At 58.4% G+C, this 25536-nt stretch overlaps 1 protein-coding gene across 3 annotated transcripts in view; it reads left to right on the top strand.

Annotated features, from left to right (window-relative positions):
• Positions 1-25291, top strand: part of QSOX1 (quiescin sulfhydryl oxidase 1) — a 38187-nt gene extending 12896 nt beyond the window's left edge. For 2 of the 3 annotated variants that reach the window (XM_059674562.1, XM_059674563.1), the window contains 10 exons: positions 3855-3900; positions 4382-4484; positions 6046-6136; positions 8299-8444; positions 9954-10088; positions 12322-12451; positions 15530-15652; positions 16615-16762; positions 20691-20870; positions 23421-25291. In XM_059674562.1, coding sequence (XP_059530545.1) covers positions 3855-3900; positions 4382-4484; positions 6046-6136; positions 8299-8444; positions 9954-10088; positions 12322-12451; positions 15530-15652; positions 16615-16762; positions 20691-20870; positions 23421-24199 — 1881 coding nt within the window. In that variant the 3' untranslated portion in view covers positions 24200-25291. The remainder of the gene's footprint in view (positions 1-3854; positions 3901-4381; positions 4485-6045; positions 6137-8298; positions 8445-9953; positions 10089-12321; positions 12452-15529; positions 15653-16614; positions 16763-20690; positions 20871-23420) is intronic. The other variant, XM_059674564.1, reaches the window with a different exon arrangement.
• The last annotated feature ends 245 nt before the right edge of the window (positions 25292-25536 follow it).

Raw genomic sequence — 25536 nt, 5'->3', positions numbered from 1 at the left:
GGATGGAGTCTGGGCCGTTACCTTACGTGGCTCTTGCTAGAGGGTGTGATGTCAGGCGGGGACAAGACTCAGAAAGGTGTCACCTGCCCCTCTCGGGAAAAAGGAGAGGGGCCCTCACTCAGTCGCCTGCCCTTCCGCCATCTCCTCCACTGACTGTCCACAACGGAGGAATGGTTATGCTTGCAGAGCCTCTGGGCTCGCCTTAAGGTATTTGGGGACTCAGTTATATTTCTTAAAACGTGTTCTAAAAGCTTGGATTCCACGCCGTTGATGGTCACCCCTAGAAAGTGTGCGTTCTCCCAGCCCTGTTCTGTCCTCAGAAGGCAGCTGCTCCTGGTTAGGCTGGTAAAGGTCTGCCCGATGCCAGCAGGTCTCCTGCCTTCAGGGAGATGCGGGGTCTTCCAGGGGCTCCGAGGTTGAGGAGGACAGACGCTCCCGTGTAAAGCGACGGAAGGAGAGGGGCCGGGTGCTCCTGGAGAAAAGAAAACTCGCCGCTGGAGCCCTAATTGCCTGTTTCCGCAGCGTGCGGTGGTTTCTCTTGGGCAGGGCACACGCCTCCCACAGCTGATTTAATAAGAGGGCAAAAATGTGCCCGGACTAGATTTTACTGTGACTTTTACATGAGCCTCCAAGGTGATCAAAGGGCAGAGATTCTCAGTTTAACTGAACAGATGTAACTTCCATGTCCCGGGCACTGTGCCCAGCCCAATAGGGCTGGCAGAGATGAACTAGCCATTGGCAGTCCTGCCCCCCAGTCAGGGAGGTGGACAGGCGGGTGGGTGGGAAGTTCAGGTTGAAGTTTATTGAAGCTGAAGTGTAGGGAATGAGGGGCAGTGGGAGCTAAGTCTGGGGTCAGGCCCTGGGAGGTCTCGGATGTGGTGAGCTGGGCATCATTCATTGGCAGTGAGGAGTCAAGGAAGAGATTGGAGGGGTGACGTGCCAGACCAGAATTATGCCTGAGGGGAGCTAGCGAAGTGGCAGAGGAAGATGGTTGGGGAATGAAAAGACTGAGCATGTTAAAACTTCAAAGGAAGTGAGGACCGGGGCGGACTGTCACAGCAGGCCAGGAGCTCGGGGTTGGCACTGGTCCGGACAAGGCGACTGGCCTAGAGGACTGTTGAGGGTTCACGAAGGTCAGGTCCTAAGAACTTGTCAACTGACTGGATGAGGGGCTGTGTGGGAGGGCAGTGCTGGGGTCACTGGGTGAGGTGGGAACAGAGGTGGAGAAACAGGTTGGGGAAGGGGTGACTCAGTCTTAGGAAGGGGGGTGTTGCCCGACCCCTATGTGGAGGGCACCAGGAAGAAGCAGAAGTCTAGGACCTGGAGGACCTGAGACAGAGGGGTCAGATTGCAAATCACTAGACAAAGGAGATGACGTTGGCGAGGGGGACGCTCAGGTTTGCTTGTTCCTTCACTCGTTGGTTCGTTCACTCATTCATTCAGGAGCGCAGGTGGAGGCCTTCCTTTGTGAGATGCCTCCCTGGGTTTGTAAACAGAAGAGCGTCTTCATCTGACCTGTGGCTGTGGGAGAGACGGTGGGCAGGGAGGGCTGCTGCCGGAGAGGAGTCAAGGGCGAGACTGGGACAAGGGCGAGGGGACGGTTGTGAAGGTGGCCAAGAAGGCTGGTCCGTGTCAGGCACACGAGGGAGGGTGGTGACCTGGAGGCAAAGGAGGAGAGTGTCAGGAAAACGTGGCACAAAAATGGCAAACGCTGGCCATGGGGGAGGGAGGCAGTGATAGCTCTGACACTGCAGCGGGAGCAGGAAGGCCGCTGGACTGGCCAGAGGCGGTCCGGTCCGCTGAGCGCACCCCAGCGCTGGTCCTGGGCACGAAGGGAGAAGGGAAGTGGGAGGAGGGAAGCGGATTTGGGCTGGAGCTTTTGGCTGCAGGGGAGGGCCGCCCTCTGTTCCCATGCTCCTTCCCCTCTGGTCCTCTCTCTAAAAAAGCCCACAACAGCTTTGATTAGGAGGATCTGCATGCACCTGTTAGGCATAGGGGAGAAGCTGGCGGAAAAGGGGGAAAGAGGGAAGCTTAATTGACAGGAAAAGTTCCTAAGGAGCTCAAGGTGACGTCGTTCTAGGACTAGGTGGATGGGAGCGTCTGAGGACAGAAGGGAAGGCGGTGGGGGGGGGTGGGGAGCACAGAGGTGCTGGGAAGGAGGTGAGCCCTTACCTGGAGTCCCTGCGTCCCCCTGGGTCACTCTCGCTAACCCCGCCTCCTGTCTGACTCCACGCCGCCTGTGGCTGGGCCTGCAGAAGGTCCGGGAGGCTGCCTTTTGATGGCGGTAACGCCCGCCTCTTCTAAAGGCACCTGGTAACCTGCCGGTGGTCAGGAAGTTACTGTGCTCCTTTGCCGTCACCGAAAATGCCAGCTGTAGCCCTGGGGAAGCCAGCGGTGTCAGGCTTCTCGGTGTCAGGAGTGTCTTCTGCCTGTGCAGCAAGCCGGGGCCTGGTCTGTCTGTACATAGAGGGGTGCCGTCGCCATGGAAACCACAGCTGTAAGGATCAGCCTCGGGGTTGCTGTGTGTGAGCACCCGGGCCACAGAGAGGTGTGTTTTGTGAGACCCTGTCAGCCCTGAATGCCTGCACACGCTTTCCTATTTGCTCTCATGTCACAGTCCAAGACACTCGCGATCGTTTTTACCAGGGTCAGGCTAGCATGCGATTTTGTTAATTCCAGCGTGTCCAGTCGCTGTGAAGAACTCCATTAGGAACACGGAGTGTGCGTGGCAGGTGGCAGTGGGTGGTTCTCACCCGGAGTGAAAGTTTCCATTCATGTTCTCACCTGGTGTTTAAGAGCAGGAACAAGGGGAGGGATGATGATGATGACATTTCGTGACCCCTTCACTGTATTTCCCGGGCACCGTACTAAGCACTTTAGAGGTATCATCACTGACTCCTCACAGCAGCTCTTCACGGTATGTATGGTGTCATCCTCGCTTTAAAGATGTCGGCTCCTAGAGGTTCATGACTGCCCACACAGCCAGCGTGCAGCAGGGCCTGCCTCCGCCACCAGCCTGGGGCAAGGCCAGCTGGACACTCTGTTGGAGGCAGAGGCCAACGGTGTTCACAGTGGCCCCGAGGTTAGGGACCTCAGGAGAAGTCCTCTTCCCGGCCGTGGGCTCTTTCCCAGCAGTTCCGTGGCTGTTGGCAGGACTCCCGAACTCTGGCCGCTCTCTTACTTCCGTCTGTCTGTCTGTCCTCTCACCCGGAAGTGACGGACTGGGCCTGGGGTGTCATGTAAGTGGGAAAAGGGCAAAGCTGTGAGTCCAATTGGCCTGTCTGTTACAGACCTGTTTCTTCAGAGGCTCCTGCCCACCTGTCAGCGGGACCGAATGTGGGGCATCGGCTGAGCCAGGGGGCGAGTTGAGTGAACAGACAGCAGCCTCCACCCCTTTTCCAAGACCAGGGACAAGGACAGATGGCCTCCGTGGGCGGCTGACAATTCCAGGGCGTGTCTGACCTCACTTCACTTTATGTTGTCAGATGGGTCTGCAAGGGAGAGTAGCAGTGGTCTTCCTATTCGTTCATGCAGCACATCTTCCCGGCTGTTCGTGCTGGCTCTGGGGCTTGGTGAGCCCGTCCACCTGCCGTCAAGCGTGTGGGCGGCTGCCTCCAGCCTCCCTCGGTGCCTCAGGCTGCGGGTTAGGGGTTGGGTGCGAGGACAGTGGGGAAGTCTGCGTCCAGCTCCGTCGGCTTTTCCATGTGAAGAAACGGGCGCTCACCAACTTAGGTCCTTTGCCCAGAGCCGCCAGTTTCATGAGCAGCTGGTTCTGAACGCAGCTCCAGGAGGCACCCCGTTTGCCCTCAGCCGCACCTGCCACTCACTGACTCTGCCTGTGTGTTTGTTTCCAGTTCTTCAAGGCCTTTTCCAAGGGTGGCCCTGGAGCGACGTTGGCAGGTGGGTGTCCTGGCCGCCATTGGCCTGTGGGCGTTGGCGACGTCTTCCTCTCCTGCCCCCCTCTGTACCGGGGTTTCTGCTGAGACAAAAGCGCAGCCAGGTCTGCAGAGTAAGGAGTTCCCCGGCGGAAAGCAGCATATGTGTTTTCCACCTGTCCTTCCGGCCTGGCTGGAAGGTGCCTTTGAGCAGAGAGGCTGGCAAGCCCTTCCATATTGGTCCATCCAGGGTCCTGGGAGCGGGGAGGGTCCCGTGTTCCCAGAATCTCCCTAAATGCCAGGGGTTGGCATCAGAAGTGCGGGCCTGACAGGAGGGACTCAGGTCTGAGGGAGGAGTCCCCTTGCGTAGCACAGGGCTGTGAGTACAGAGCAGGCCTGACACGCTCTGCTCTTCCTGGGCCCTTTGTTTCTGGGGGTGAAGCTGACGGGGCGCTGGATCCCCTCTGCTCTCCTCACGCCCCTCCCGTGTCCGTCTTCCTTCACAGTGGCTGGAGCTGACATGCAGACGCTGCGGGAGAGGCTCATTGACGCACTGGAGACCCACGGTGCCGCGTGGCCCCCTGCCTGTCCTCCACTGGAGCCGACCGGGTACTGGCGACGGGGTGGGCTCGGTGCCCTGTGGGCCAGGACCACGGGCCTAGGGGCGAGAGGGCGGTGGGGATCGCAGGGAGGGGACCCAGGTTGGTTCTTCCTGGTGCCTGGAAAGCGAAGGTGATTGTTTTTTCTGAGCAGCGGCTGTGACTGCGGTGGGGGTGAGATTCTGCTCCCTGTACTGCCGAGGGTCAGGCCTGGGGGCTGGGGGCCGGTATCTGCGTTCCAGGCAGGCTTCCAGGATTGCCTCTTTTCTAAGAAAATGAGGTGCTGAAAATGCACCATGAGGGATGTGAGAAAATGAGAGACAGGACACGGTCATTGAGAAACGGAAGAAGTAAGGAGCAGGGTCCCGGCTTGGCATGGGTGCCTCCTGGGACCCCAACCACACCAAGACCACATGCTGGGTCCAGGTCTCCGCGAGGCCCCCCGGAGGAGAGGGACTTAGGGAAAATGAGGAGTCATGTGCGTTGGGTTTGTAGGTGTAGTTGTCAACCTACATGTCTTCCTTTCTGTGGCCAGTTAGGGCAACACCCCATGTAGCACGGGGACCAGTGCTGGAGCCCTGCCCAGCGACAGCACAAACGGATGTGCCGAGAGGCGGGGGCCAGAGCCGCACCTTTTTCCACCCGCTGACTGGGGTACACTCTGGCCCCCCCAACTCTGGCATACCTGTTTACTGGCCCCACGCTGTGCCTTCTGTTTTGAGGTGATCACCACCACATCACCAGTGGCGGGAACTAGATTGGGGGTAACAGGAAGATGTAGCCCCCTCCCCGTGCCGTCTCACCTGCCATCTCACCTGTGGCCTCTTAGGCATGTGTGATGATGTTCTGCTCTTAAGTAGAGCTAGGAGACAAATCATTTTTGTTTGTGGCATTTATTTTTGGTTGAACTTGGAGTTATGAAAATAATCGGTAGCTTATTTCTTCGCTTTGGGGACATAATAAAATTTGCCACCTTATTAATTTCCACCTATGCCCTGGGCCTCAGTTTCCTCGTCATAAAATAAGGAGGTTGGATTAGATAGCGTGTGCGGGCTCCCGTACCGAGGACCTTCTGGTTCTCCGGTTCCTTTCGTGCGCCTTCTCGAGGAGAGGAAGGATCAAATCCCCCGTCGGCAGTGACTTACCACCGACCAAGGCTCGTCTCTGGTGGGTACTGATCGCCAATCTCCTAGGGAACCAACAGGATCCGTGTTCACTACGCCTGGGCCTTACCCAGAACGTAGACAACTGGTCTCCAGGTGTCCCTTCCCCGTCCTCCTCCCCAGACCACCCCTTCTCCCTCCTGACTCTTAAAGAGACAGGATGGCAAAGCAAACACGCCAGGTGGGTGAGATGAAGAGCCAGGGTTAGGTAAGGGGCACCGTCCTTTGAGACTAAGGGTTTGGTTTACCCCCCACGCCCCCTGGAGCGCAGGCGGGGGTGACTTCCATTTAACCTTGAGTAGAGGAGGTTGGTGTGGCTGTATTGGTCGCCGAGTGTCCGCTGGGTCACCAGCACTTGGGCCTCTTTCCCACCAGCTGTGGAGTGACTGCCCGCCTTGTCTCTTGCAGGCTGGAGGAGATCGATGGGTTCTTTGCCAGAAACGACGAAGAGTGCCTGGCCCTGATCTTTGAAAAGAAAGGCTCCTACCTGGGTAGAGAGGTGAGCTGCCCTCAGGGTCCTTGTAACTCCTGGGTAGCCCTGGGGGGAGAGCCCAGTGAGTTCAGGAGCAGGCTGTCCCCCAAATTCTTGGGTCTCACTCATGTCTCACTTATGAACCCAGCACGGCCTGACCCCTGCTGGGAGAAACGGGAAGTGCAGCAGCTGGGTCTTTCTGTTTTAAAACCTTTGCATACATTTTTCTTTTTTTTTTTTAATCGAAGTGTCATTGACATGCAATATTATATTAGCTTCAGGTGTACAACACAGTGAGTTGACATTTGTATGCATTTTTAAATAATCACAGTAAGTCTAGTTACCTCTGTCACCATACCAAGTTAATACACTGTCACTGACCATCCTGTATGTCCCGTGCCCGGCGTCTGTGTTTATCTCCTTCATCGAAACCATCCTCGATAAGACGTGCAGTTTATTGCGCGTTGGATCGGATTCTGGCACACAGGGCCGCTAATCTTCACGATTAACAGTGACGAGCGTGTACCATGTCGAAGATCACACAGCCATCGACTGCCGCGCAGGCTTTTTGAGCCGGCTCTGCCTGCCTCCAGAGCCCGTGTCGTCTCCACCCTGGCCCTCCTCTCATCCCCGTAGAATTGGAGTGAAATATATTGGGGGGCGGATAACATCAGAGATCACAGTCCATGAGGAGGTGGGGTCCCTCACGGGAGGCAGATACAGAGCCAGGCAGGTTTGCAGTTCCACTCCATCACGTACATGATACGTCGTGATCAAGTTGCTCAACTGTTCTGAGCCTCATTTCCCTGTCGGTAAAGCAGTGATAATTGCCTTTCTTCAGAGGATTGTTGGGAAGTCAACTGAGGCAGTTTAGGAACAGGGCCGGATGCGTGGCTGGCACGGAGTGGGTGCGGGGTGAAGATCCGGTCCCCTGGCCTAACGCAGAGAGCTGTCCTTCCCGCCGCCGGCTCGTGGGCTAGACCACGTGGGGGTCCTCCAGACGCAAAGGTGGGACGGGCCAGTGCGTGGGAGAGGTGCCAGGGCAGCGCCCGGGGACGGAGGAGATGGGGGGGGGGGGCGCAGGTCAGCACCGCTGTTGGCTGTGAGTGGCTTTCCTCCTGACACTCCTCAAGCTCAGCTGAGAGCTCTGCGTTGTCTCCAGGCCCTTCGCCCTGAGAAGGGAAGCACGGGGAGCTGTGTGGAGACATGCCTGACCCTCCCGGGCTCCCATCCAGGCCGGGGGTCCTGCCTGTCGATGCAAGTGATGGATAAATGTTTATCGGGATCAGCTCTTCTCTCTCTTCCCCAAGTCCCCAGAGTAACCAGGAACAGGGCCCCTGCAGCCTGTCCATGGAGAGGTGCTCAGGGATGGGGATTCGTCTCAGCGGCAGGAGGGGGGCGGGCCCAGGCTTTACAGCCCGATGGCGCTCCCTGGCTGTGTGACCTGGAAACACGGTTCACCTCTAAGCCTCCGTTTCTTCATCTACAATAGTTTCTTTATTATTATTTTTTTAATGAATGCTTACAGTACCTACTATTTGCTAGTCATTGTCATGAGCACGTTTATAAAATTAACCTATTCAATCCCCTAAAGCTGGTATTGTTGTTATAATTCTGCAAGTCAGGAAATTGAGTCAGGGAGAGGTTGAAGCCAGTGGGACCAGGGTTCCAATCCAGGCAGCCTGGTCTGCTGATCGTTCCTGTTGCATAGTGTTATTTTGAAGATTAAATTAAGCATCCTATATACAGCACATAACACATGCTCAATAGATGTTAGCTAATATCCTTGTTCCCCTTCCTATTTCTTTCTAAAAATAAAACCATCATGATTGACACGGTATGTTTTTCTGACTTGGAATATAGCTAGAAAACCTTATGAAAATGAGCGTAAAATGAGCCCACGTTCTATTTTGCCTTTTACGAATTGCTTTCACTGGGAAGAAAATGATGTTAAATTGGGGCTGTCCTGGGAGATTCTGGATGTGTGGCACGCGTGGGTCCAGGCCCCTCCCTTGGGCAGTGTTTGGCTCTTGTTACCTCCGGGGTGGATTTGGTTGGTGGCCGGAGACTGGCTCATCACAATAGTCTGTCATTTGAAAGGTGTAGAGTGGATGGAGCTGCCACCCAGGTGCGTGTCAGGGCTCCCTCTGCCCCGTGGCGTGGCCCCAGCTGCCTGGCTGTCTCTGCAGGTGATTCTGGACCTGTCCCAGCGCGAAGGCATTGCGGTGCGCAGGGTCCTCAACACGGAGGGCGACGTGGTGAGCAAGTTTGGCGTCACCGACTTCCCGTCTTGCTACCTGCTGTTTCGGAACGGCTCTGCCTCCCGGGTTCCTGTGTGAGTGTGGTCTTTCCTCCCAGACTCCTCCCTCCCTGTGCCCATCCTTCCTGCTCGGAGAGCCTGCCGGCCTTTCTCAGGGGCTGACAGTTCTTCCCCTGGGAACCTTCCGAGGAGCCCGTGGCCAGGCCAGGAGCACCCTCTGCAGGAGAAGCTGACGTCTGCCTGTGGGATGGGACTGTGTCAGGCCCAGAAGGCTGCCTCAGACCCCGGCCCAGGCATCGGGCCGCAGGCCCCAGGCACGCCCAGCGTGGTGCTTCGGCACCGTCCCCACCGCAGCCCTGCCCCTGTCCTCCCGCCTCTGTCCAGACAGACGCGTTGGCAGGCTGCAGGCTTGGCAGGCACTCAAGTATGCCTGACCCTCCCTCCCTTTGGTTTCCTAATTGCAGAAAAGTTCATTAGGAGCCAGACAATAGCCAGTTCCAAAATGCCAAGAGAAAACAATCAGGCCACCCTCAGCCCCTGTCAGGCTGCCACTGCTGAATGGCCCGTTAAATGGCGCCAGATGGTGCCTCGTGCCCTCCCTGGGCAGATGATTGATGTCGGCCTGGCCCTGCCAGCAGGAGCTCGAGGACCGGGAGATCAAGGCTCACTGGGGGTGCCCAGTGAGCTGTCCCTCTGGGCCATTAGTGCCACCCTGCACTGAGGCTGGGCAGGGCGGCCACTTGCCCCGCTGGCCCGGTCACCAGGCAGCCTGGGCCAGAGGGTGTCAGAGCGCTCTGATGGGGGGGTGGGGGACAGGAGGGACGCCTTTTCTGTGCAGGCCCAGAAAGCTCCCGTACCGGGGTGGGGGGGGGGGGCATTGTTTCCTCACCGGGAGCTGGTGGAGGGGAAAATTGTTTGTGACGATGCTGCTTCCGAGCCATCTGCTCATTGATAAACATCGGGCCAGGTCAGCGGAGTGGAAAGCGATGCTTCCCGATGCCAGCTCCCCTGGGGTCCCCTCACACTGCCACTGTCCTCTCGGCTGCCCGCCCGGGCCAGGGGACACCGCCTCCCCTGTGAGCCCCTCTCTATCAGGAGAGAGAAACAAAGCAAAAGGATTTGAGCATGTTCCTGGTTTATCTGTTGTTGCTCGCTTTTAAAAATCACCTCTGAAACTTCCGTGACTTCCTTGGGGAGCGGTGTCCCCTCTGGCTCCTCAGAGCAAGTGTGTGAGCGGCAGCTTCCTTGCGGTCAGCGCCACTTTGCACCTTTGGTCTCGGGAAGGTGTCGTCCTGTCCCTGGGCAGGACCACTGGCCTGAGGTGCTCGGCCCACCGCCTCTCAGGGCAGGCGAGCTGCGTGTGCACATAGGACTTGTCGTCAGCGTGAACAGTGAATAGGAAGGTGAAAGTGAGGCATAGGTGCCCGGCTTTGACCTCACTGCGGCTGAGACTGAACCAAGTTCAGCTATTTCCTGGTCAACATTCTGTCCCATGAGCCCCTGCCTCCGCTCCTGCCATGAGTTGGCCCTGGGTTCTGTGTGTCTGTACTCACCGCCTCTCTTCCGTGGCGCTCTCCCCTCCAGGCTTATGGAATCCAGGTCCTTCTATACCGCTTACCTGCAGAGGTTCGCTGGGGCCACCCGGGAGGCTGCCCAGACCACGGTTCCGCCAATCACTGCGAATACGGTCGCTCCCACCGCGTGGAAAGTTGCAGACCGGTAAGGCCACTCCGTTTTCCTCACCCTTCCCCACCCAGCCTTCCCTCTGCTCACAGACGCCCCTTCATACCACACCCCGTTCCTTGTCATGGGATGAGCACATGCCGTCCTAGCCCTGACCTCCGTGGCCTTTGGGGGCTCCCAGGAGAGCCCGGATGTGTGAGCAGCAGCATTTCCTTGTATCCTGCGATGGAATGAATACTCCCCAATACCCACACTCCTGAAGCTTAACTCTTTAAAAACAAGTAGAATCGGTTTGGAAAGATCATCCGTGCCCTCCAAACCAGCCCCCCACCCAGGCAGTGGTTTCTTCAGCAAGTCGTTTTTTGTGGTTTTTTTAAAAATATATTTTATTGATTTTTTACAGAGAGGAAGGGAGAGGGATAGAGAGTTAGAAACATCGATGAGAGAGAAACATCGATCCGCTGCCTCCTGCACACCCCCTACTGGGGATGTGCCTGCAACCAAGGTACATGCCCTTGACCGGAATCGAACCTGGAACCTTTCAGTCCGCAGGCCGACTCCCTATCCACTGAGCCAAACCGGTCAGGGCAGCAAATTGTTTTGAGAGGCTGCTGCGTGCGAGGCAGTGCGATACAGATGTACCGGCAGATGGAGTGCAGCCCACACAGCCCCTCCCCAGCTTCCTTCTAGGAAGGCACCAACTTCACTTGAATGTTCTGGTGTCGGGAGCTCACTACTTAAAAAAAAAAATTTTTTTTTAAATTGACTTTTAGAAAGAGAGGAAGGGAGAGGGAGAGGGATAGAAACATCAATGTGAGAGAGAAATTGATTGGCTGCCTCTTGCACGCCCTCCCACCGAGGATTAAGCCTGCAACCGAGAATCAAACCCGCAACATTTCGGCGCACAGATGACGCCCAGCCACCTGAGCCACACGGCCAGGCAGGGAGCTCACTGCATGTGGAGGTGGCCTGTGTCTTTGCGCACAGTTGTAAGCAGGAGAAAGCTACTCTTCTCTCTGAGGTGCCGAGACTCCACTCTTGTGGTAGAATTCCTGCTTTTGGGGCAGAGGGACAAGGCTGTCAACCTCTTGTGCCAACACCCAGAGGCAAACCAAGCGCATTGGGAAGGGGGCTGCGTGAGAGAACGGGGGAAAGGCCATCTGACTTGCAGAAGGAATTGGCACCCCAGCCTTGGGGACTTCAAGGGTGGAAAGTGCCGACGGAGAGGATTTTAGTAAATCGGGAAGAGGAAAGAGACACTAACAGGTTGGAATGGCCGTTAGGACCATGCACATTATGATGACTCAGAGCATGGGACGGCCCTAGGTGACGCTCGCTGGCCTCATGTCCCAAGCTTTGTGCCGGACACCTTCCATGCATTCTTCCTCCCAGTCATGAGGCCACTCCTCAGGCAGAACATAAGGCTGGAGAGCTAAACTGAGGCCAGGGACACCACGTGGAGCAGACAGGAGACTTTCCACGAGAGTCAAGTGCAGGTGGTCACAGTGCCCCCCCCCCACCCCCGTGAGCTGACCTTGTTGGCTCCTTACAACCCTAGGGGGTAGGGTGACCCTGAGGCCCAGGGGGTAGAGTGAGGTGGCCCAGCTCCCAGAGGTAGCTCCCTGTAGAACCGAGGCCAGGACTCGGGTCTCGGGAGGCGGCTGGAGAAGCAGCCAGCACCCGAGGAGCTCTGCCCATCAGTGCCCTGCGCCCAGACCCCAGTGAGTGTCTGGGCCCCAGGGTAGAGCAGCCAGCTTGGAGCCCGAGGCCTCCCCCGGCTGGGTCAGCCAGGAGATGTGAATGGAGCCCTGCTGCTCCCTGTGCCCAGCCCTTTCAGAGCCACATTGTGTGGTACTGTCTGTCTGTCCCTCGGGGTCTTTGTTCAGACTGAGAATAAAACTCAACCTTCCTCGAGTGGCCTGGGTGAGACACCTTTCGTGAGTCATGGGAGGGCTGGCCCTGGGCCGCAGAGGGGAGCCCCTGCTCCATGCCAGGAGCTGCTGGGGACACGTATTTGTGTTTTTATTTCATCCCCTCAGCTGCCTACCTGTGAGCAGTTTATTATCCCATCGTACAGATGAGGAATTGAGGCTCACAGACATTAAATAAAACTCCCCAGGCCACAGTTACTGGCAGAGGCCAGAGCCAGCTTACAGGACTCTGGGACCATCAGTGGTGCCTTCCTGGTCTCTCCCTTTAGCCCTGGGCCTCCTCCCCGCCTGCCCCGTGGCTAACACCCCTTTCTCTCTCTGCCCCCCTGGGTCCTCAGCTCCAAGATCTACATGGCTGACCTGGAATCCGCACTGCACTACATCCTGCGGGTGGAAGTGGGCAAGTTTTCCCTCCTGGAGGGGCAGCGCCTGGTGGCCCTGAAAAAGTTTGTGGCAGTCCTGGCGCAGGTGAGCGGGCCCTGGCTGACGTCTGTGCAGCTCCCCGAGGGTCAGTGCGCACGCAGCCCGGCCCCTCCCTCGGGAACACATGGTCTGGCTGGACCTCTGACCCCACGGCTGTTCTAGGCCCTGCAGCCTCAGCCGTGCCCGTCAGCCTGCACTGCCAGGGACAGCCCTGTGCAGGGGCAGGGGCGTGGGTGGGACGGGCCAGATGTCCGGGGATTTCCCAGCGGCCTCTCACTGCCTGCTGTGGTCACTGGGAAGCGGGACCCGTGGGCGCCACAGTGAGGGAATGAGCCTCTGAATCGCCTGTGCCCTCCCAGACCCTGAGCAGAGCCAGGCCCAGGTGCCAAGCCCGAGCCGGGCCTTCCTCCTTCCTGCCCACGAGGCCACGCCCTGAAATGTGGCTGCTACAAACGGAGGGCCTGATGTGCGCCAGGCATTTAATCCCCTCCTCTCCTGGCTGCAGGGTGGAGAGTATCGCCCCAGTGTGCTCAGGAGCCTTGCCCGAGGCCTCCACCTCCCGGCAGGAGGAGGTGTGACGGGAGGTGACGGGGATGTGAACTGAGCACTCGGGCTCCAGAGCCTGTGCCTTCTCCTGCCATGCTCCTTGCTCCTCTGCAGGTGGGATGTGGGCTGCCTCTTCCCTCTGCACCTGCCTGCTGCTCCCTCCCTGTGTCCTCTCTGGTTCTGTATCTGCCACGTGTCCTACTTCAACCCCTGGCTCTGGCCGCTGAGGGCTGCTGAGTCAGATCCGCGCTCCGGTCCCTTTCAGAGCCTGACCGCTGACTCAGCACCCTCAGCTCTGGGCGCCAGGTCTGAGCTTCTGGGGGCAGGTCTGCGGGCAGCCAGGGCTGTCGCCTCTGGGAGTGACTGCTCCTCTCCTCGCGAACTGCCTGCCAGTCTGTTCCCTCTGCCCACCTGGCCGGCCTGGCCTTCAGCTCACTTGGCTTAGTCACGCCCATGTGTGATGACACGGAGGGCCCCTGAGGTTGCCAGCGCTCATCACAGTGCTGTTACCGTCCCAGGCAAGACAACCCTTGGATCTGCCTGAGGTCCCCCCACGCGGAGCCCTGTCCTCCAGCCCATTCTGATAATAGAGGCCTTTCCTCTGAGGCCCTGTGAGCTGCTGGGTCCCCAAGTCGCTGAGGCCTGGGGTGGCTGGCCCAGAGAGTCAGAGGCAGAACGTCCTGGGTGGCTCTGTGTGCTGCCCACCTGACACCCAGGGTGCTTCGCAGGCGCCGCTCAGAAAGAGAAGAGCACCCCTCACCCCAGCCTGGTCCTCCACAAAGGACCGGCCAGGGAAACCATGTCTTGTTTGGCCCCAGGGGGACTGTTTGCAGCCAGAGGGGAAGAATGGGTCCCAGGAAATGCTGGAGCCGGGCAGAGGCTTAAACAGCACCCTCTCGATGGCACCGGCTGAGCCCCTGCCCTCAGCAGGAGCTGGGAATGAAGGCCTCCCCCTCCCTGCCCGAAGCCAGGGCTCAGAGAGGACAGGGCTGGCCTCAGCACAGAGGGGAGCCCAGCTGTGCAGGACTGAGAGCAGAGGCCCCGTTTGAGCCGGCCCGCATCCTGGTGACTGCGGACTATTTCGGCCCTGCCCTCCTATGGGCAGCTTCGTCCTGCGCAGTGACAATAGCAGCAGCTACCATTTCGTGAGCTCGGACAGGGTGCCGCTCGGACAGGGTGCCGTCTCTGCGAAGTGCTCTTTGTGTAGTAGCTCGTTTGTAATTCTCATAGCAAACCACAGGGTGGGGATCCCATCTCAGGGAGGGGAGGAAGGCCCAGGGAGGAAAGCACCTTGTTCCAGGCCCTCCAGCCAGTGGGCGGCCGAGCTGAGACGTGCACCCACATGTCATCCAACCCAAGCCCTCACCCCCCACGTGCATGGGGCACCGAGAGCATGGAGGGCCGCAGTGCTCCCTCTGCCTCCGCCCCGCTGTGCCTGGTGGGAGGCACTCTCATCGCCCCTGCCCCTGCCCGCCTGCGCTGGGGCGCTCTCTGCTCTCTCACATGAGTGTCTGGCAGGACTGGCCACTGGGTGGCGTGTGGTCACCAGGGTTCCCCTGCTCTCAGCAGAGAGGGTGCCTCCCTGTCGCCCAGAGCCCTTTAATTCATCCTTCCTCCTGACACCCTGGCCTTGGCGGGGCGGAAGGTTCCAAGTCCGGATGTCGGGCGAAGGTCAGGGAGGGATGCTGACTTGAAGCTGTAAATCTGTGCTGAGAGCCAGAGCTTGTGTGAGCTGAGCCAGAGGCAGCGTGTCCGAGCCCAGGATTCTTCCTGGTTCTCCCTCGCGGACGTGTCCTGACCAGGAGGGCTGATAAGATTAGGGAATGGTTTTCCCAGAAGACTGGTCGTTTGGCAGGTTTTTCTGTTTAGTGATCGTTCCGATCTCCAGAACCTTTCCTCTCTCACACGGTCCCCTTTGCTCGAATCGTCCTCTGCGGCTTCTCGGTGTTGTCCTCCTGACCTGCTCAGCGGTGCCCCTCACTCCTGCCTCGGCCCCCGTGCACTTGTGCACATGCCCTCGCACGCACACACATATCTGTCCTCCTCCCTGGGGTCCCTGTGGCTTTAAAGTGCTGATACTAATCAGATTTGAGCTGACTTTTTGTCAGAGCAGCTTTTCGTGTTCCTCAGAGACTACTGGGAGTTGCCATCAAGATTGGGATCTTGGCTATGAGCCCGTGGGCGGCCTCGGCCCCACTGGCAGCGTGGAATACAGATGAAAGGCTGTTTGCCAGCCTCGCCCAGCCGGTCGGTCAGTCAGCCAGTCAGCTGCCCTGTGGAAGGTCCCCAGGGTCCCAGCAGCCCTCTCCCCCGTGGCAGCGTGCAGTCAGGGGTCCTCACAGGAGCCCCAGCCTCGGGAGGAGGAGGCCTTCAGGGCGCAGCCCCATTTCCAGCCTGTCTCCTCCCCCACCCTTCCTCCTCCCCTCACCAGGTGCCCAGAGCCAGGGTGGTGAAGGAGCCACATCTGTGTCTTAGGCAGAATGTTTTCCCGCCTGGGCCCACTTTGCCCCCCACCCCGGGGCTGGGGGCCCTGGGGGATGGTGTCTCACCTCCATCTTGCACTTGTTTCTCCCCTAGTACTTCCCCGGCCAGCCCTTGGTCCAGAACTTCCTGCACTCCGTCAACGACTGGCTCCAGAAGCAGCAGAGGAAGAAAATTCCCTACGGTTTCTTTCAGGCTGCCCTGGAAAATAGGAAGGAGGTGAGTCAGGGCAGCAGTGGAAGATCCTCTCCCATCTCTGCGACTGTGGGAGTGGAGGGGTAACGCTGACCTCTGACCTCTACCATTTGCATTCAGGAAGGAATCAGTGATCTTGGTTGGGACTTTCCATTGATCATTAGTAAGTTACTATCGAGCTCTTTACATGCATATCTCTTTTTTTTAAATATATGTTATTGATTTTTTACAGAGAGGAAGGGAGAGAGATAGAGAGTTAGAAACATGGATGAGAGAGAAACATTGATCAACTGCCTCCTGCACATCTCCTACTGGGGATATGCCCGCAACCCAGGTACATGCCCTTGACCGGAATCGAACCTGGGACCTTTCAGTCCGCAGGCGGACGCTCTATCCACTGAGCCAAACCGGTTTTGGCTACATGCATATCTTAATCCCCCAACATTAATTGAAGGTGGGTATTGTCCCCATTTAGCAGATGAAGAAACTGAGGCGAAGTCACTCGTCTAAGCCCGTACGTGGTTGGGTTGGGATTTAAAAGCCATTGGGAGACACCGGTTGTGACCATTTTTAACAGCTGCCCCCTGTGGCCTCCAAGCACCAGGGGCTGCTCGCTCAGTGTGGCTCCTCTGCCTCTCCAGGCCGCTCACACCGCTGTGTGTGAAGGTGGGCCAGGGCAGCCATCAGAGGGCAGAGCCACACAGACTTGGAGGATGTCAAAGCTGGACAGCCCCTCGTTTTACAGATGGAGAAGTTGAAACTAGAATAAGCATGTGACTTGATCTGCGTCACAGCCTTTCAGCTCTGATGCTCCTTTGGGGGGCGTGGCCAGAGGAAGGGACTTGCCACTCTAGGTGGTGGCCTGAGAGAGGGAGCTCATTCGTCGTAGGGCTGTGAGCAGACCTTCCGGTCTCCTGGAGGCTTCCCTCCCATCTCCATCCTTTCTCTTCTCTGTGTGTGCACTCACGTTCGTCTGTGTCCCTTAGGGCGTTGTGATTGCCAAGAAGGTGAACTGGGTCGGCTGCCAGGGGAGCGAGCCACATTTTCGGGGCTTTCCCTGCTCCCTGTGGGTCCTCTTCCACTTCCTGACCGTGCAGGCAACACGGCACAATGTCGATCGCTCTCAAGAAACAGGTGAGTCCGGGGCCTGTGCACCCCCAGGCCTCAGCCTGGCCCTGTCCTGCCTCCACTGGCTCCCCGCTGCAGGCCCCTCTTTAGGGGATTCTGACACAACCAGCATGGGACCATGTGGGGGACCTGGAGGAGCCACCCAGTCCTGCCCCTGCTCTGGGATGGTGCCCCACAAACTCAGGCCTCAGGCTCTCCCTGGCTTCCTGGGAGCCATAAGCTTGCTTCGTTTTCAGTCTTCATGAAAAACGAGTTCCATCTTCTGTACTCCTGTAAAGAAAAGAACTGTATCTGTTTCACAGTTTACATGGCTGATACCATGTGCTTTGAACAGTTTTATTGCTTCCCGCTGAAAAATCGTTTTCCAGGGGAAGCTGGGGGACACCTCGCCCCTCCCGTCCTGATCCCTCCCCAAACTGTGCAGCTGCAGCTGCGCTCCACGGCCCACCTGCCTCACCCCTCCGCCTAGCGACCAAAAGGGTGGCCAAGTCCAGCCAGTCCACGTTTACCGGGGACCAGGGTGATGTCAGGCCCTGGCTCAGCCTGGAGGAGGCGGAAGTGGAAAACAGTCCCTGCTCTGGGTGGACGGTGGGACAGGTGGGAGGTGGAGTGGGCCAGGGCCAGGAGCCAAGGCGGGGAGAAGGATGTTCAGAGAGAAAGGAGGTGCTCCCCCTGTCGGGAAGGGTAAGCGGGTGAGTTGTGTTAACCTAAAAATAACAGGCCAAAGGGAGAGGCAACAAGCACTTCTTTGAGATTTTTTAAAAGGATGAAAAGAAGACCTATTTGGGAAGCACTGATTCGGGTAGAACCCCAAGTGCGTGCTGATCAGGGGCGTTTATGAGGACGGGAGGGGGGACAGTTACATCCGTGAAGGAGGCATTTCTGTTGGTGCAGATCAGCCAACATAGAGATGCTAATTCTAAAGAAGGTTTTTAATTTCCAGTCTGCACAGTAGTCATATCTTTGCTTTGGTGTTTGTTTGTTTTTGTTGTTGTGTTTTTTTTTGTCATATTTGCAAGCAGTTCCTTGAGACATAATGGTGTTTTAAGCCCATTCCAGAGATTTGAGGCCTAAGACGAGCACGGCAGCTCCTCTGGGATGGCAGCTCCAACTCCGTTTTCCAGTGGCTCCATTGATACTGTGTTTTACAGAAGAGCAGGAGTTGAGCTAGGAAGGAAGAGCATCCCATCCCCAACAGAGACAGAGGGAACTAGGGGAGCTGCCGGGTATAGGGACAGCCAGCCATCACTGTGTCAGCCAGTGTTTACGGAATGTTGCCACGTGCCGGGCCCTGCCACAGCGGTGGGCACAGCGGTACGAGGTGGAAGTCCCTGTCCCAAGGGGACAGTATTCCAGTGGCAGGAAACAACAGTAAACGCACCATAGACCATTCCGTTATGACGATGAGTGCTGTGAAGAGGACAAAGCCAAGTGGGGTGTGAGAGGGCCCAGGGGAGGGGCTGCTGTGTTTAGAGGGGCCGGGGGGAGGCTGTTCTGGGGAGATGACCTGGGCTGAGACCTGCATGGGGGCAGGAAGCAGCTGTGAGACACCTGGGAAGAGAGCCTTCTAGACCGAATTGGTTTGCTAGGCCGCCATGACCAAGTGCCACACACGGGGCGGGGCGGGGGTCGGGGGGCCCTTAACCAACAGAAGTTGATTGCTCACAGTTCTGGAGGCTGGAAGTCCAAGGTGAAGGTGTTGGCAGGGCCGGTTTCTGCTGAGGCCTCTTCTGGGTTTGCAGGTGGCCATCCCCTCCCTGTGTCTTCACTGTGTGCGTGGCTGTGTCCAGGTTTCCTCTCTTACAAGGACACCAGTCAGGACACGCCCCAATGATCTCATTTAATGTAATCACCTCTTTAAAGACCCTGTATCCTGTGTCCAGATACAGCCACGGGGTTAGGGCGGGAGTTAGGACTTCAGCAGAGGGGTTTTAGTCAGCCTGTCACACCGACTGAGGACTAGGGTGCACAGCACAAGTCTGGCATGTAGGCAGGCCAGAGGGAGGCCAGTGTGGTGCAGCCTGCAGGGAGAGGCAGGAGAGGAGGTGGGCGCGGGGGTTTGGATCGGTTTAGCATTTCGAGAACCCTTGGCGAGTGTAAGCAGGGCACGATGCGAATGATCAGTGCATGAGAAGGATTCCCGGGTGGAGGGTGGGCTGCAGTGGGGGAGGTGGCGGCAGGGCAGCCCATTCCGAAGCTGTGGCTCTGGTTAGTCCAGGAGAGGCGGTGGAGGCCCAGACCAGAGCTGGAGGTGTGCACGTGGAGGAAGTGGGTCGGACTTGGGGATATTTTGGAGGTGGAGCTGATGGGACTCGGCGATGGATTGGGTGAAGCATATGCATGATCTAGGACTCAGGGTGGACCCCAGAGTTGTTGGACCTAAACATATGGCAGATGATGGTCCTATGAGCCGAGAAATGGGAAGACTCGAGGCGGGGGTGGGGAATGGGGAGTGGATGGGGAGGGAGGGGCAGGGAAGAGCCCATGAGACATCTGAATGGAGAGGTAGACAGTTGAGTCTGGAGTTCTGGGGAGTGGTCCAGGGTGCAGATGCGCATCTCGTGGTCATTAGCACACAGGGGACAGTTAGAGCCGAGGCCTGTGTGAGCCCACGGGGGGTGGGCAGAGGCCTGAGCTCTGGGCTCTGCAGCCTCTGGGCCTCGGCTCGCGGAGCAGGGCCAGCGAAGGAGACGAAGAAGGAGCAGCCCTGAGGTTTCAAGAGGGTGTCCCCGATAGAGCGATTCAAGGAGGCACAGTCAGCCGAGTGGGCGCCCTGTGCCGCTGGGCTGGGGACCTTTCTGGCAGGAGTTGTCTGTGGTTTAGTGGCGAGAAAGGCCTGGTTGGATTGAGCCGAAGAAGATGAAGAGCAGGGAAAAAATTGGAGATAATGGGGGGAGTCACTGGGGTGTAACGGGTCAGAGAAGGGATTTCGTTACTGAAGTTGGAATGATGTCATATTAAGGGAGAAGGTAATGATGCAATAACAAAGTAAAATATTTGCAGGAGTAAAATCTTAAAGGAGGTGAGAAGGGAGGAGGTCCGGAGACAGGCAGGCGGAGGAGGTGAAGGCTGCTGCAGCGCAGGTTGAGGGTGGCGGGCGACTGGGGTGGGTGCAGGAGGAGGAGAGCGGCGAGGCATGGCTGGGTGTGGGCGCTGAAGCTGCCAGGAACAATGGCCTGGCCGAGGGGGTCAACGTGCTGATGACCCAGTGGATGGAGGGTGAGACTAGATGCCTTTTGAAGGGCTGGGGGTTTGCAGCAGGAAGGAGCAGCCTGAGGCCACTTCCCTGCCTCCAGCCCTCAGGTATATGGAGGGGGGGGGGGCGCATTGGTATCTTCAGGGAGGAGCCAGTGTCAGAGCAGGAAGATGGGGGGATCATCAAGCCTGTGCTGATGCCGGTCCTGAGGGCCCGTAGGAGGGAATGGGGTGGGGGGACGGGAGGTGGAGACACATTAGGGGGTGTGCAGGCAGATCAGGATGGACTCCTGGTCCTAAGCCCAAGGGATGAGGTGCAATGGGGAGCAAGTCGGAACAGGAAGCCTAAAGCAGTTGGGCCACAGGGGCGGCGGGGGGGGGAGCGGGCAGAGGGGTGAGAGGTGGGCGCTCTGGCCCTGCCCCCCTCTCTAGCCACTTCTCAAGGAGCCTGAGTGTCTTGCAGACAAGTTGGGACTTTAATAAGTGACAGGGCCTGCGTCAGTGGCAGAGGTGAGACACGGGGGGTTAGGAGTTTGGGAGGAGATGGAGTCAGCTCTGAAGTGACCCGTGGGAGGTGGAGACCAGTAGGCAAGGAGACCCTAGGCGCCTCATGGGATGGGCGGGGGTGTGGGGTCCCCGTGCAGAGGCGGCCATGTGGGCCGGTGGAGGGGAGGGGGTGGGGCTGGCAGGGGCACACAGTCTGAAGGGCCCCTGTGAATGGCGTCTCCTCTCCCCACAGCCAAGGCCCAGGAGGTCCTCCAGGCCATCCGGGGCTACGTCCGCTTCTTCTTCGGCTGTCGGGACTGTGCTGGCCACTTCGAGAAGATGGCTGCTGCCTCCATGCACCGGGTGGGCAGTCGGGACAGCGCTGTTCTCTGGCTGTGGTCCAGCCACAACAAGGTCAATGCTCGCCTCGCAGGTAAGGAAGGGCCACCTCCAAGGCCAGAGTCACCTGCGGAGGGAGGATGAGCGGGGGGACTTTGGAGTCCTGGACCAGAGCTAGGAGACGGGACACTTGTCGTCCCCCAAGTAACAACACCCCGTGTGTCACAGCGCTTCACAGCGCGCAGAGCCTTTCACATGTCCCAGTGGATGGAGGGGTGAGACTAGACCCATTTATGTGTATCAGTACCATTACACCCATTTTCCAGATGAGGAAATCAAGGCTTTGACCCTCTAAGACAGTGGTTCTCAACCTTCCTAATGCTGCGACCCTTTAATACAGTTCCTCATGTTGTGGGGACCCCCAACCATAAAATTATTTTCGCTGCTACTTCATAACTGTAATTTTGCTACTGTTATGAATCGTAATGTAAATATCTGATATGCAGGATGTATTTTCATTGTTACAAATTGAACACAATTAAAGCATAGTGATTAATCACAAAAACAATATGTAATTATATATGTGTTTTCCGATGGTCTTAGGTGACCCCTGTGAAAGGGTCGTTCGACCCCCAAAGGGGTCGCGACCCACAGGTTGGCGACCCACAGGTTGAGAACCACTGCTCTAAGACCTGCTCTTCTGATGCCCTTGCTCCTTTTCCCCTGCCCCAGGGCCCCTCCCTCTGGCCTGGTGGGGTCCCTTTCCTGTCTCCCCATCCTGCTTTCTGGCTATTGGCCCCTTACTCAGACCAACAGGAAAGTGAGAGCTGGGCTACTCCCCCCTTACCCCCCCCCCCCCCCCCCCCGCCCAGGAGGAGTCTAATGATAAAATGGGCTGGAAAAGAAAGACCAGGTTCTTTCTAGAAATAAGAAGGACTGATTTCACTGGGGGGCCTGGCCTGCTGAGTTCCCTCGTTGGCAGTGCTTCTGTTCCCTGGGCACAGGAGTCCGATGGGTCCAGTAGGCAAAAGCATTCATCTCCGGGGTGACCGACTGGCAGGTGGGGAGGGAGCCATCTGTGGGCGGGAGCCTGGGCTTGTCTGTGGGGAGAGGGGAGTATGCGTGACTAGGACAGACCACAGACCGCCCAGGGGTGGGGGGTGGGGACAAGGCCTAGGGCAGGGGAGGGTAGAGGAGCTGCATGGAGCAGGTGGTGGTACAGGCAGCTGCACTTGGTCTTGGTCTCCTGGGGCGTCCTGGTGGACTTTGAAAAGAAGACACGTGCCTGTCTCTCCTCCCACCCCTGCCCTCCCCGCCCCACCCCTGCCACCAAATGCTCCATCTGACCTTCTAGCCCTATGACCTCTGCAGGCTCCCAGCTTCCCTCGGGGCCCAGCTGCTGCTGGTGGGCCAGGAGCCAGGCCTCTCTCTGAGGGACCTAAGGAAGGCCGTTCCCTACCCTGAGTGTGTGTGTGTGTGTGTGGGGGGGGTTCCTTCCGTTACAACTAATCCCAGTGGCGGGAGGGGAGGCACAGACTGAGCCCTCACTTTGCAAGGTCGCTCCCCACCTCTCACCGGACCCTTGGAATCCACTTGCCGCCCCCTCCCCAATACAACCGTCTGCGTCTGCGTCTAGGTCTCCTCCGGGCTTCATTCTGACCAGCAACTTCTTTTCTCCTATTAACCCTTCGGGAGCGGTGCCTCCTCCACGGGAGATGGGCAGATTGGCATTCTCTGGCGACGCTGAGCAAGGGGCGCGTGGCAGGCCCCCGGGCTCAGCCTGGGTTCTGCCCATCGCCTGGCCCTGCTTGGGGTCCCAGCTGCCTGGTGGGCAGGGCAGCTTCTCACTCTCTTCCTGTCCAGGGCCCAGGCCTCCCCACACCCACCCCTCGGGGCCCACTGAGGGGGGACCCCACTAGCTCCCACCCGCCCCAAAGGGCTGCAGTGGAGTTATGTGCTACCAACTCTTCTTTTAAAAAAGGTTTCCACTTAATTACAAAAGTAACGTATCTCCACTGTATACAGCTTGGAAAATTTCAGAAAATGGCAAGACAAATACTAGACCAACCAAAGCCTGCAAGCCAGGTCCTTCCCAGTCACTCTTTCCCGTGTCCCGTCTGGGGGAGGGGGTAGAAACCAGCAGAGACGCTGACAAAGGAAGACAGTGGGTTCATATGGGGGAGGAGCCCTAGCTGGTTTGGCTCAGTGGATAGAACATCAGCCTGCAGACTGAAGGGTCCCAGGTTCAATTCCTGGTCAGGGACACATGCCCGGGTTGCAGGTCGATCCCCAGTAGGGGGCACACAGGAGGCAGCCGATTAATGATTCTCTCTCATCATTGATGTTTCTATCTCTCCCTTTCCCTTCCTCTCTGAAATCAATAGAAATATATTTTTCTAAAAATATGGGGGAGGACTGGAAGGGACACTGGGGTGCTGGGGTGCGGGTCGGGAGGACTCGCCTTACCCGGGGGAGTCCAGGCCCAGTGCCAGCTAGTGTTTGGTCTGCCTCCTCTCCACCCGACCTTGTCAAGGTGAGCCCTTCTTTGCAGATGAGGGAGCTGGCATTCTGAATGGAAGAGTGAGGTCTGGGCTTCTGGGTGGGCCCAGTGTCCCAGCCAACCTGTGTGTACTTCTCTCCCCAGGGGCCCCCAGCGAGGACCCCCAGTTCCCCAAGGTGCAGTGGCCGCCCCGTGAACTCTGTTCTCCCTGCCACAACGAACTCCGGGGGACGCCCGTGTGGGACCTGGGCAACACCCTCAGCTTCTTCAAAACCCACTTCTCCTGGAGCAACATCATCAGGGACCTTCCTGCAGCGGAGCCCCCCCTGCGGGGAGCACAGAGGATGGCCGCCACCGCAGAGCCGGAGCTGGCGGCAGGAAACTCCACTCTGGGCCCCGCGGAGGCTGAGCGCATGGTGGGCCCAGGGGCCACGTTCCCCTGGACTGTCGTCCTGGGTGCTTTAGCGGACAGACTTGGGGCCAGTGGCCCCCCGGAGATGCAGGCTGGCCTCGGTGTGACCAGAGCTGAGCTAGATCAGGGACCTCCTGAGCACATAGCAGAGCTTCAGCGGGAGAGCGGGGAGCAGCCAGAAGGGCAGGAACCCTTGAGCGAGCGAGACTTGGGAGCCGGGTTGCTAGCTGAGCTCCCGGCTGAGGACCTCCCCACAGGCCCTTCAGAGCGGAGACGAGTGGGCCGCAGCTCCAAGCAGCTGGCCAGTGTCCCCGAGGGGGAGCCCGAGGCTGGGGCCCTGCGGGGCCGAGGCCAGTGGCTGCAGGTGCTGGAAGGCGACTTCTCGCACCTGGACATCAGCCTCTGTGTGGTGCTCTACTCCCTGTCCTTCATGGGCCTGCTGGCCATGTACACCTACTTCCGGGCCAGGATGAGGGCCCTGAAGGGCCATGCCGGCCACCCCACAGCCTGAACCGTCCAGCTGGGGAGGGTGGCAGGAAAGGGAGCTGCTGCTACCCATGGGCTCTTCCAGCCCCCTGCCCCCCTCCCCGCCTTGCTCTTTGTCCAGGGAAACCCAGGAAAACCAGTTGCTCCAGTGAACCCTCCTTGGTCCTTGTGGGAAAGGATGTTCCAGAGACATGAAGACATGCACGGGTCCAGGCTCCTCAGACAGCGCAGGGGCGGGGCAGCCCCGGGCAGGGAGGGTGGGAGCTCCCTCCACGTCCCCGGCTGCTCAGCACCCACTTCCTCTCTTGCAGCTTATCTGAAGCCCCGCCTCCTTCTTGCTGATGCTCCAATGTCTCCTGCTTGGTCTTGGCCCTAAATAGCCACAGCTTCCAAGGCCTTCCCACCGGAGGAGGGTCCCCGGGGTGCTCCGTGGGCTGGAGCAGAACTCCGCCCTACACCCCAGGCCCCGCCCGCCCGTCCCGCTCCCTCCGGGTACACGGGCCTTCGCACCAGAGAAGGAAGGACCTCCGGCCCCTCAGACCTCCTGGCTGGGGGGCGGCTTTAGCGTAGGGACTGGAAGCTTGAGGTCATGCTGACCTCCCAGGTGACATTTGTCGGGAGGACGCCTGGGACTGGTCCTTCCCAAACCTCTGCTACAGGGAGCGCACAGGCTGGGGCTGGTGTGGGCTGGCTCCGCTGGGTGGGTGATGGCCGCTGGGCTGGGTGAGAGGCTGGCTTAGCGGGACCTGCACGAAGGGCAGCGTGGGACTGAGGTGGGGATGCTGGGACCTACCGTGCCTTACTCGGGGCCGAGCTGGGAGAGGTGGAGTGAGGAAGCAGGAAAACGTTGCTTCACATGAGCTCTGGCTCTTCCCCCTTCGGCACCCCTTTCTGGGAGCCGGACCTTTGCTTGGTTTCGATTTTCAAAATAGATGCTAGTCTTTGAGTGTGGAGGGTGCTGGAGTGAGAGGAGTAGCACCTCTCGGGGGCCACCTCCCGTCTTGCAGAGGTGAACGGGTCAGAGGGGCGGGTGGCGCTGTACATACACATGCTTGATTCTCACGCTGCCCACTGCTGGCGAGGGCTGTGGAATAAATTATTTTTGTTAAGGCAAGCACCCCTGTGTCCTGTAACTTGCTACTTGGAGGCCTAGTGTCCAGGTCTGGACAGACTGTGCAAAACTCTGTCCTGAGAGATCCAGCAAGACGTGAGTCCCCCTGGCTCACAGAGCTGCCGGCCTGCAGGGGACCCGGTGCCCATCACAGCCCCTTCCTCCTCGAGGGGCCCTCCCCGACTGACCACAGAGCTCTGGGTGCTCCGGGCCCAGCATCTCCCAGAGCAGCAGGCAGGCCCCAGTGGAGG

The sequence above is a fragment of the Myotis daubentonii genome, chromosome 18 (genome assembly GCF_963259705.1).
Source record: "Myotis daubentonii chromosome 18, mMyoDau2.1, whole genome shotgun sequence".
NCBI classification, from domain to species: Eukaryota; Metazoa; Chordata; class Mammalia; order Chiroptera; family Vespertilionidae; genus Myotis; species Myotis daubentonii.
The sequence above is the reverse complement of the archived record's forward strand: the minus strand, read 5'-3'. Positions and strand labels throughout refer to the sequence as shown.